Raw genomic sequence first — 12680 nt, forward strand, 5'->3', positions numbered from 1 at the left:
CACTCACTGTGGGGTATGATTCTATGGGTTTAAACAAATGCATAGGGGGGTAGACCTGCCCCCACAGAACCCCCATACAGAGTAGTTCCATCCCCTAAAATTTCCTCGTGAGGCTCCTTTGTAGTTAACTCCTTCCCCTCACCCAACCACTCATCTGTTTTCCATCTCTATCATTTTGCATTTTCCAGGATGTCATACTAATGGGCTCATACAATGCATAGTCTTTTGAATCTGACTTCTTTTACTTAGCAAAACACATCTAAGAATTTTCCACATTGTTGCATGAATCACCATGCAAGAGAGTTGATTGACAGAATCGACGTGCAAGACTTGACTAGTTAGTTCCTATTCATTGCTAAGAAGCAGTCCCATATATGGACATCCTAGACTTTGTTTATCCATTCACCAGTCGAAGTACATATCACTTGCTGTCGCTTACTTTTTACTCTTTAACGGATGTCTTTTGAATAACATAAATTCTTACTTTTAATATATTCCAATTCAAGGATGTTTTCCCCCTCATGATTAATGTTTTTTGTATATTGTTAAATAATTTTTGCCTCAAAGTTATGAAGATGTTCTCCTATGTTTTTGTCTACAAGTTTTACTATTGGTTTTCCATTAGAGCTATGATCAATCTGGAATTGATTTTTGCATATGGTGTGAGGTAGGAATCAACCCAACACCACTTATTGAAAAGATTCTCCTTGAGATGCCTGGGTGGCTCAGTCGGTTGAGCGTCCAGCTTCGGCTCAGGTCATGATCTCATGGTTCATGGGTTCGAGCCCCGCATCGGGCTCTGTGCTGACAGCTAGCTCAGAGCCTGGGGCTTGTCTTCGGATCCTGTGACTCTTTCTCTCTCTGATCGTCCCCTGCTCGCTTGCTCTCTCTCTCTCAAAAATAAATAAAAACATTTAAAAAAATATTTAAAGAAAAGAAAAGATTCTCCTTTCCCCCACTCTGTCGCAATGTGATCTTTGTTATAAATCAAAACCCTATATTTGTGGATCTGTTTCCAGATTATGGCCCTGGGTCTGTCTCTCCTTGTACCAGTCCCACACTGTATTGTTACTAAAGCTGTAGAAAGATCCTGATTAGTATAACTGCTTCAACCTTGTTCTTCTCCTTCAGAAATGGTTTGGCTGTTCTTGATCTTCTGTATTTCCATGGAAAGTTTGGAATCAGCTTGTCAATTTCTACAAAAACACCAGCTGGAAGATTTTAACTAGAATTGCATTAACTCTGCAGATCAATTTGGGAAGAATCAACATCTTAAGAATATTGAGCCTGCCACGCCATTAATATGGTTTATCTGAGGGAAGTTTTGAAAAGCGCTAAAATACAAGTGGTGTGTCGTGCCCTTCTCCTGGGGTCTGCTCACCTCATCTTGCACATAAAAGAAGAGTGTCTCAGGCAGCACTTTGCTCGATGAGAGTCTGTGGCAGTGATCTCAGCCCTCTCTCTACTCAAGACCCAGAAGGGACTGGCCTCTTTTGTCTCAGCAGACACCTCCCTCTGCTCCTTTCCTTTACATCCATTTAAAATCTAAAAACTGCAAACGCTTATCGGATACTTTTAACAAGAATTGATAGCAGGCACAATGAACAAAAACGAGGTACTACTCAAAACCAACAAAGACCAAAAATTAAGAAAGTTGAATGAGCAATGAGAAGTTTTACATGCAATAATACTATTTGGTCCTTTTTTCCCCCTTAAAAAACAAGATCTTGAAAATCAAACTCCAACAGTGACGTCACTGTTGAGTCACTAGCGTATTTTTGTGTGAATTTTTTCCAGCAACGGTAAAAAGCTCCTTTTGACTGTGTGCTAGTTAGAGAAATGGTGGGGAGATATTTTTAAGCTAAGTTCAAATATTTTCCGTCTGACTTTCATCTTCAAATCAAATCTCTTGTTCAATAACTTTGAGAAGATCTTTTAAAAATTTTTAGTTTTTTGGGTAAGGGCTGCAATCTTTTTATTGTCAACAAACTGTAGTTTCTGTTTCCAAAAAAAAAAGCATCCCCAGCATTTGGGGGTTATTTTCATCTTCTTTAGTTTTATCACGCATAGACGAAGGCTGCATTACTGAGTTACCTCTGTAAATTTCTATGCTGACATGTTTATCGTCTCTTGTTCAGAATGCCTTCACACTGGGGCATGTTTTCTTCTCAAAAAGAAGGCATTGGTTTGTCAAATGTCATCTTCTTCCTCCCTGGGAGGATTGGCGACCTCTAACTGAGTGTGAAATTTAATGCAGACTATAACTCTCTAAATAGATCCCAAAATTCATTGGTTCAGATTTCATATTTTTTGATTTTTTTTAATGTTTTATTTATTTATTTGATACAGAGAGAGACAGAGCATGAGAGGGGGAGGGTCAGAGAGAGGAGACACAGAACCGGAAGCAGTCTCCAGGCTCTGAGCTGTCAGCACAGAGCCTGATGCGGGGCTCGAACCCACGAACATGAGATCTGACCTGAGCCTAAGTCGGAGGCTTAACCGACTGAGTCACCCAAGTGCCCCTCAGATTTTTTTAAATGTTTATTTATCTTTGAAAGAGAGAGACAGAGACAGAGTGTGAGTGGGGGGTGGGGGTGGGACGGGACAGAAACAGAGGGAGACCCATAATCTCCTGCAGGCTCCAGGCTCTGAGCTGTCAGCACAGAGCCCGACACGGGGTTCAAACCCACAAACTGTGAGATGGTGACCTGAGCTGAAGTCAGACGATTAATTGACTGAGCCACCCGGGTGCCCCTCAGATTTCAGGTTTTTAAAGTAAAAGCAGGGGCACCCGGGTGGCTCAGTTGGTTAAGTGTCCGGCTTCGGCTCAGGTTCCAATCTCACGGTTCATGGGTTTGAGCCCCACATTGGGCTCTGTGCTGACAGCTCAGAGCCTGGAGCCTGCTTCGGGTTCTGTGTCTCCCTCTCTCTCTGACCCTCCCTTGCTCATGCTGTCTCTCTCTGTCTCTCAAAAATAAATTAAAGAAAACATTAACAAAATTTTTTTTCACAAGTAAAAGCAATGAAAATCTGGAAGACTGTAAACTGGAACTGTGATCACGCACAGCTCCTCTCACGTGTCTTCCCAGCTGTTCTGTCTGCGGGTAGCTGGGCCGGACTCAAGGACACTGGCTGCACTGGCGCTCAGCTCGGGTGGAGAGCAGGGAGAGCCCCTGCGGGACCCTCAGGAACCACCCCTGCCGCACTAAAAGCATCCCTTTGCACAAAGCAAAGGGCGCATGCTGAAGATACCTCGCTGCAGGGGAAGTCTGTGCCCTGGGGTCTCCCTCTGGGAAGGAATGAGGCAGGGAGCCTGGAAGAGGGGGGTGCTGCCATTGCCGGAACAGAGACAGGCCAGGGACACCCTCCGGGCAGGTGCCCACGGGGTCTCATGGAAGACCGTACTAGCTACAGCATGGCCTTCAGGGCCCAGAAACAGCGCCGGCGACTCCTGGCCTTGCATGTCCTCTGTCCTGCCACCCCCTCTGGGGCGGCGTCCTCACTGTGGTGCCTCCACCGTGCCCCAGCCTGCGGGCTTCCTGGTGCCGTCACCTCCTCTGGGTTCCTCCGTGTTTGCTTTCATTGTCCTCCCCCAGGACTGCTAACAGTCAGGACGGCCACCATGGCCGCCACTGGCTAGCCAGCTAGCCATGGAGCTATCACAGGTGCGGGCCACAACTTTGACTTCAAGCTGGACTCCGTTCGGCATTTTGCATCCAAAATGTTTTTTTGTTTTTTGTTTGTTTTTTTATTAAAGTAAGAATTATAAGAGGTTCTAGTTCCAAGGATTTTTATCTTTTAAGGGTCACTTGTTCTGCCTCCATCACCATCTTTTCATTTATGCTTATTTGTCACAAGGGCCCATAGTGGCAACAGTGCCAGACTCAGGAGAACTGGGTCCTAGACTTGTCCTGAGTGACCTTGGACAAGTCGTTCCCTCAAGTCCGGGGCCCCTTCTCCATATCCATGATTTATGAAGGGGTTAGACTAGATCAGAGATCACTAGCTATTTTTGATGATGCCTCCCCAGCAATAAAAAAATGGGAGGCACGTACCCATAATACGTGTATATTCCAACTCTGTACCTTTACAAGGACACCAGGATGTTATAAACGTGCAAAATAAAAAATCTAGAAGCTGGGGGCACCTGGGTGGCTCAGTCAGCTGGGTGTCCGACTTTGGCTCCGGTCATGATCTTGTGGTCCGTGGATTCTAACCCCGGGTTGGGCTCTGTGGTAACAACTCGAAGCCTAGAGTGTGCTTCAGATTCTGTGTCTGTCTCTCTCTCTGCCCCTCCCTTCCTCACACTCTCTCACTCTCGCTCTCTCTCTCAAAAAACTGAACACAAACATTTTTTAAACATTTAAAAGCTATTATATAAACTTAATAAACATAAACTATCTTAAATTCCCTTTCATTTATACAACACATGCCCTCTTCTCACAATTGTATTGTTTGCTTATAATTAATAACAATAGGGTAAGGGAGAGCAACGTGGTTGGCTAAGCTTCATTATTATTTAAAGTCTTGCTTTAGCACTTTGAGATGGAGTCATTTGGGGGTCTGCTTCTAGTTAAGTTTATTTTTAGAGGCTGTCATAGCTGATCAAAAGAGAAGAAATGTATCATTGGCCGCATCTATTAAATTATGGCACTCATTTTCAGTCCCATCCACCAATTAAAGGCCTTTTATTGAAATTAAGCTAATAGATGTCCATCTTCCCTTATGCCAGTCAGTGGCTCTTATAAGCTAATTGTGAAACATTGCATTTTTATATTTTTAACAAATGGACCCGAAATCCGCTGACACTTTCCATTTGGATGGTTTTCAAACAGATTAGAAAAATCTGTTTCTAATATTTTCAAGTACACAGATAGAAGCATTATTTTAGGGGACTCCACATGTTTTCAACAACAAAAATCTGATGTTCAAAATATTCTCTCCAAAGCATGAGTTTCCTTGGAAAAGTGAGCACTTTTCTCACTCATTGTTAAAACGAGTCACCTCTACCTTGAAGAATGAGGAGAATTGGAGTTCATTTTTCCGTGGATATCTGCCAACGACCCCTTGTCATCATAAAATGCTCAGCAAATTTGGAATGTTTGCCTTTTTGTACAAGAAATACATATAATTCCCCTTAAAGTTAGATGGCTGCTTTATGTGTTCTGCCAAGAGACAGCCAGCAAACCTCTACGGGGTTCAAAAGATTTCCAAAGTCACCTCCCTCTGATAACAAATCATTGTATATGTTTTACTGTGTTTAAACTCTTTTTAAAAAAAAATGAACCACACAAATGCATCCTGTAGGACTTTGTGTACTTCCAGACTTGACCTCTTGACTGTGGTAGCCTACAGGAAGTTTTGCAGGGTGTCGGTTTTCCATGTGTGGCCATCTCTGAACCCTTACCCAGAATCCCTTTCATCACGGAACAGCCACTCCATCAGTGATTAGGCTCAGACAGTTTTTCCCATCACTGGTGTTTTCATTAAAGAAGTAATGTACTGTTCAGTCAATATCGCCTCTTTCCGTTAGTGGCTCACAGAAATGTAGTTCTTCATGTATTTCATTATTGAAACAGAATCGAGGAAAACCATGTTAGAAACCTCTGTACTTTCCTTCGACTATTTAGCAAACTTCCCACAATGTGAAATTTGTTCTAATACTTATTTCTCTACATCCTCAGCAATATTTTCCCCACATCTTCCAAAAGTATTTGCAGTCACCACATTGTGTTCTATGTACTATTCTAGCTACCTCCCTCCCCACCCCCACCCACCCCACTACCACTCCGTCTCCTTCCCAATCTTCTTTGTAACACAAAGTGTCGTGTGTGTGTGTGTGTGTGTGTGTGTGTGTGTGTGTAACAGAATCTGGTGACACGGGTCTAAGAGGGAGTGGATTGGCTTCCTGGCAACCATCTCCCCTCCCCCCAGCAAAGCAAGTCCTGAAGGTGGGCCCCCAGGGAAGGGAAGATTGGTATCTCTTTCCTTGGCTGGATATATGATTAGGCTCACTGCTTGCTGGTCTGTCTTGCCCGTGTCTGAGCACAGGAAATGAGACTTGAAGCTGGGACTTCAGTTATGTTTCACCGGATTCTCACTACCAAATACAGAGGACCTTGTATTTTAAGTAGCAGAGGTTGTGCTCTGACATTTTCTGGTTGATGCAACCCACAGTTGCATTATAAGAATTATCTTTGATTGTCATTTCTTTGCAGGAATCTTGTTAAGCCACCATTTGCAAGCATTAATTGAGTTAAAATTTGGCAAGGTAATTTGTGAAGCCACTTAGCTGAGACACGTGACCCGGAACACTTCACAGTGGAGAGCCTTTATCAGCGTTCATTTGAGGCCATCACAATAAGCTTTTTGGGGAGTCGGGGTGTTGAGGTGAAAGGGTGGGGGCAGCAGACACTGCAGGAGTTGGTTTTGAGGTTCTAGCAAAGCAGCCAGGATTCTCTGGATTCTCCTGGCCTCTGGCTGCTCCTGGGACATACGTATGTGTATACATGTGAGACGAACCGTGTCACCGAGGGACCTTACTCATAACGCAGATTCCTAGATGTGGTAGTTTGCGAAGGCTGCCGTCACAAAGTACCACAACTGTGTGGCTCAAGCGATAGAAATGTATCGTGTCCCAGTTCTAGAGGCTGGGAGGCTGAGATCCAAGTGTCTGCAAGGTGTATTCTTCAGAGGACTGTGAGGAAGGATCTATTCCATGCCTCTCTCCTATCCTCTGGGGGCATGCTGACCATGTCTGGCCACCACGGGGGTGTAGATGCCTCACCCCAATATCTGCTCTCATCTGCCCATGGTGTTCTCCTCGCATGTGTGTCTCTGTGTCCAAATTTCCTCTTTTACTAGGGACACAAGTCATATTGGATTAGGGGCCCACTCTACTTCATCTGCCCTTATCTTAACTAATTATATCTATAAGACCCTGTTTCCAAATGAAGTGACATTCTGAGGTACCGGGGGTCAAGACTTCAATATACAAATTTAGGGGAAGACACAATCCATCCATCAGACTGGGCTACATCCCAGACCTTCTGCAACAGGATATCTGAGGGTCGGACCTCACAATCCATGTTCTTAACAAGGACCTTAGGTACCTCACTTGCTCATGAGAGCTTGAGAGCGACATGTCCACCTGAAATGACACAGAATGTTCTTTCTCACCTCAAGTAGATAGGAATACCAAATAAAACTACACCATAGATTTTAATGTGTAGCTCAGTTCAAGAGGAATGAAAAAGAAATTTTCATGTGTCATACATGGGGAAATCAAAACCAGATGGATAAGCATTGGCTGTTGCTGGGAAAACCCTAAGGTGAGGGAGTTAGTAGGCCCATTGGGTGCTTGAAGCAGAGGAACTAGTCCATTTGCATGAAGCTTGGAGGCTTGAAACGGTACCTTGTCAGGGACTAGAAAAATCAACCAGAGATTTATTTCAACTCATTAAAAATTGGGCGCAGATTGGCCATTCAGATCCACTATGTGAACTCACAGAGTTGAATAGCTTTCTTAGCTGAGGTGCATCTAAGGAAAAAGACTTGGGCTGGTTGAGGGGAGGGACTGGGGTCCTTCTAGAACACTACACAAAGTTGGGACCTGATAACACCTGCCAGCAGACAGAGTTTAGAACAGCCAGGACTGGGACCCTGAGCCACTGGGGGAAAGGAGCTCAGGTGGGTGGGAATGAGTTAGGCATATAGAAAGTAGAGGAGGGTGCCAAAGAGGAATTTGTTGTGTGCTTGTGATAGACATGTGAGGACCAGGGAGGCATGAACCTGACATTGATAGGCCTCCTCACTCCTCTTCCTCCTCCCCCACAGGTCAACCCTTTCAGAGACCGAATCTGCAAAGTGTTTGCCCACAATGGTGTGTTCTCCTTTGAGGATGTCCTGGGGATGGCATCCGTGTTCAGTGAGCAGGCTTGCCCCAGCCTGAAGATCGAGTATGCCTTTCGCATCTACGGTGGGTGACTGAGTGGTGGTGGTGGATGGGGGGAAGCACCATAGAGTAAATATCAATCTGGAATCCATCAACATCAATTCGTTGGTAGAATGGTGTTCATTGGGATTCACCTGGATGTTTATGGGTACTATCATCTTTCCTGAGTACTATTAACATGGTTGTGAACTACTACTTCAATGGATAGATGGACACCCTCCCCTCCATGCTGGCAGAGGCAAATAGAGTCATTGGTGTTGATATTTCATGGTAGCAGTGTGGGCAGGCAAGAGAAAGAGAAAGAGACGGAGAGAGATTGAGGACTACCTATGGGTATGAAAGAGTTATGCTTGTTTTGCAGAAATTAAGAGATTTGAAGACCAGAACTAGCTCAGCCACTAAATGGCTGAGAAATATTGGACAAATTACTTCCCCTTTCTAGGCCTCAGTTTCATCAGCTTTTAAAATGAGGTGTTTGCAAAAGATCATCTCTGAGGTCCTATGACCTTTTTTGGTCTCTCATTTTGTCTGGGGTAGCCCTAAAGCACTGCTAGAGTTCTGCTCTTCAACAGACTCATGTCCCCTTAGCGCAACTGAGATGCCTGGAATTCTCAAAAGAAATGAAAAGGAAAGAAACAAAGCAATCTTGAGAAGTCTTCAAACAGACCATGTGCAAGGCTTTAAGCTCATTATAATGACTCCTTAGTCCCAAAGGACTTGAACATTCAGGCTGGCACAAGTTGGCATTTCACCTGCCTTTCTTTCCTGCCAGGTCCTTCCTGTCTCCACACAGTGGACACCATCTTATTCTTGCTTCGCCCAAGTGGACTTGGATAAAATGGGGGTGGAGGAGTTTTAAGCCTGATAGATCTGCGAGGGCTCAGGTTTCTCATCTGTAAAAAGTACTCAATGATATTTTTGTATCTCCAATGTCCTCAGGTTTAGTATCCAATAAATGCAAATGAAATCACACATCCCCCTGCTGAGAATAGTTGAGTAAGCCCCTACCATACTGTCACTTCCACAGATAGCAACTATAAACCCAAAAACCAACTACCTGATGGCACTAGAGAGCTACCAGATGCAGAGAGTTGACACTTGGAAGGGGGAAGTGGTACTGGATGGTCCTCTTCCTCACTCTTTTCAAACTTCTTCAGCCTAAAGGTGGGCTTCACTAAAGGGCATTGTGCAGGACTGATAGAAACCCAAAACTCTTTCTGACTTGAAGAATCAGAGAGGTTGGGGCACTTTTCCCATGGAAAGTGAAAAGAAGTGAGAGTCTATGACAGAAAGCCAGAGAAAGGACCTCTAAACCACATATACAAGGGCAAACTCAAAGCAGCTCAGGTAAGGATAACAGAACTGAGATTTGAGCAGCCACTGCATTTTAACAAGGTCCCTGTGTGACATGGTTTGCAGTTTACGTCCAGTCAATTTCCTGATAGAATTTTTAAAAAACCAACACTCTTTGGAAGAATATAACAGACTCCAGAGATTTTACAATAAATAATTTATAATGTCTAAAATATAATCCACAATTATTCAACATACAAAGATTTTAGAAAACCAGAAGTGTTTAAAGTATAATCCAAAATAATTTAATATACAAGTACAAAATAAATAAAAATTGATATTTCTCAAGAATGGAGCCTGACTCTGGCATGACCCAGATGTTGGCATTAGCTGATAAGTATCTTTTTTTTTAATTTTTTTAATGTTTTATTTATTTTTGATACAGACAGAGACAGAGCATGAGAGGGGGAGGGGCAGAGAGAGAAGGAGACACAGAACCGGAAGCAGGCTCCAGGCTCTGAGCCAGCTGTCAGCACAGAGCCCGACGCGGGGCTCGAACCCACGAACGTGAGATCTGACCTGAGCCGAAGTCGGAGGCTTAACCGACTGAGCCACCCAGGCGCCCCAAGTATCTTAAAACAGCTACTAAACCTTGGCTAGTGATGTAAAAGAAATTCGTAATGAAAGAAATAGTGGGAATTCTCAGCAGAGAAATAGAAACTACAAGAAAGAATCAAATTGAAAATATAAAAGTGAAAAATAAAATATATACCTAAAATAAAAATTCATGGGGGTGCCTGGGTGCCTCAGTCAGCTGAGCATCTGACTTCGGCTCAGGTCATGATCTCACAGTTCATGGGTCTGAGCCCTTTGTTGGGTTCTGGGCTAACAGCTCAGAACTTGAAGCCTGCTTTGGATTCTATGTCTCCCTCTGTCTCTGCTCCTCCCCTGTTTACTCTCTGTCTCTGTCTCTTTCTCAAAAGTAAAAGCATTAACATTGTTTTTCATAAAAAATAAAACTAAAAATTCCCTGGAAGGACTTAATAGGAAAATTGAGATGACAGAGGAAAGAGCCAGAAACCTGAAGATAGCTTAATGGAAATAATCTAATCTGAAGAACAGAAGGAAAATATATTGAGAGAAAAAAGGAACGGAGCTTCAGGAACATGAAGGACAATAGGAAGATCTAATATATAATCAATTGGAATCTCAAATATAAAGAATTAATGGGAAAGAAAAGATATTTGAAGACGTAATGGCTCCACGTGTCCAAAGTTTGACACAAGACATACGTATATAGTGAATGTCAAGCAGGGTTAAGTGCAAATGAAATCACATACCCAAATGTAGTTGGCTTAGTGGTTTTCACCTGTTCACCAGTCTTCCTCCTTCCTTACCCCAAGTACTTCTGGGGCTCCCCAGGGAGATCTAGACCACTAGTTGCTGCCCCTCTGTGTGAGAACCTGTGCTGCATGGCACTTGCCGTGCTGTCCCTAGCCTCTTCTGCATCCTGTCCATACTCTTTGGGATGGGTAGCTCTTCCCCATGCAGAGTGCCGGCCCAGGCTGGGTGCTCTCATATTAGTTAAGAGTCTTCGGAACTTACCTGTGTGAGAGGCAACTGTTGAAGAACCGCAGCATATTAGCATTCCATTGCTGTGCAATGAATTACCACAAACCTAGTGGATTTAGATGACGCATTTGTCATCTCACAGTTTCCGTGGGCTAGGAGTCTGGCACGGCTTATTTGTGTCCTCTCCTAGGGTTCCACAAAGCTACAATCAAGGCCCTGTCTGGGCTGCATTTGACTGGAGAGAAATTCACTTACAAGCTCACTCTGGTTATTGGCAAATGCATTTCCTCGTGTCTATGGAACTTAGAGCCCTGGTTTCCACTGTTTATTGACTGAAGACTGCCCTCAGTTTTCAGAGGCTGACCCGTGCTCCTTGTCTCATGGGCATCCCCTGACATGGCCACTTCCTTCTTCAAAGAGCTAGAGAGAGTCTCTGGAACCAGTGTGCTGGTGAGGTAGAGTCTTATATAATTATCAAGGAAGGACTATCCTATCGCCCTTCCCAAATTCTGTTGGTTAGTTATAAGCCACTAAAGGGACATGGGGGTAATATATGCACAAACACCAAGAGGTGCAGGTCATGGTGGGAGGGGGGCACTAGAGCTTGTCCATCACAAGCAGCCTGGAGCCCATGGTGGAACTGAAGCACCCTCCTGAGGACGCGGCTAGCAAGTGGTCAGGAAGTGAGGTGGCTACTTTCTTCTCTTCTCTCTGTGGCTCCCTGGTCTCTCATTTCTGCTCCTCTCTGTGCAGTTTCTTTTTCTGCAGACTTTTATGCTTCTGTGCCTATGGGCCAAAGATGAACACCCTGGCCCCCCATTTTCTAAGAAGATACTGATAGCTCAGCCAGACCAGTAGCCTTGCTGCACCCAGGGTTGGGTAAACTGCCTTGTCCAATCAACCACAGCCAAAAAGATGCTGAGTCACATAAATAAACATGCCTCCAGAGCTCTGTGACTGGGGTAGGGACACTTCTCAGAGATGGTAAAGTATAGGCTGAGCAGATGTTCCCCAAAGATGTCTGCCTCAGCTGTCTTTCCATGGTTTCCAGAGCTAAACAAACAAAAACACCCAAGCCTTCAGGGAGCTACAAGAACAGCAGGTTCTCTTTAGGCTTCATGGCACAGGAGCTAAACCGTGTGCAGTTCAGAAGTGGGGAAGAAGCCTTCACTCCCAAGAGGTCAGACCGAGTGCCTCAGGTCAGACCCAGGACCTGACACCACCCGTCCCCCACACGGTCCTTGCGTCTTCCTCTGCCCCTCTCTCCAGGCCCCCTTAAGGGTTTCCTTCCTCCTTGAGCTCGAGTACAAAAACAAAAAAGCGCAAAGCCTTCATGCAAATCAGCTGTGCAAATAGATGCCTGGGGACTCATAAACTCCAAGGCTTCATCAGATACACCCAGACAAATCTGAATTCTCTCTGGGCTCAGAAGATCTGTTGCCTTACAGAGCTGTCAGCAGGATTAGAGATGGGGATAAGTGAATCTCTGAGCCTGGTGCTTGGCACAGGCTGGCTGCTCAGTACATTGAGGTGGTAAGGGTGGCACTGAAGGCAGAACAGGAGGAATAAAAAGGAAAAGAAGGAGAGAGAAAGGAGAAGATGGCAGTGGGAGTGTCGGTGGTGACCCTTCTTAGCCAAAGTCCAGAGACCTAACTCGATGTTCTGGTGTCTTGGTATTCCGTGTGTGGCCCATGCGCCAGCAGCACCAACATCACCAGGAAACCTGTTAGGGACACAGAATCTCCAGCCCCTCTGTGCACCTGCTGGAGCCGAGTTCACATCTTAACAAGACCCCAGCTGGTCCCTCCACACCTTAAAGTCTAGGAAACACTCCTCTAACTCATTGGTTCTCAAATGTGAC

General features: G+C 44.7%; 1 protein-coding gene across 2 annotated transcripts in view; it reads left to right on the top strand.

Annotated features, from left to right (window-relative positions):
* CIB4 (calcium and integrin binding family member 4) overlaps window positions 1–12680 on the top strand; it is a 50544-nt gene that overhangs the window by 30287 nt on the left and 7577 nt on the right. For both annotated transcript variants that reach the window (XM_029938128.1, XM_029938129.1), the window contains exon 4: window positions 7837–7978. In XM_029938128.1, the coding sequence (XP_029793988.1) occupies window positions 7837–7978 (142 nt within the window). The remainder of the gene's footprint in view (window positions 1–7836; window positions 7979–12680) is intronic.

Source organism: Suricata suricatta, chromosome 4 (assembly GCF_006229205.1).
Source record: "Suricata suricatta isolate VVHF042 chromosome 4, meerkat_22Aug2017_6uvM2_HiC, whole genome shotgun sequence".
NCBI lineage: Eukaryota > Metazoa > Chordata > Mammalia > Carnivora > Herpestidae > Suricata > Suricata suricatta.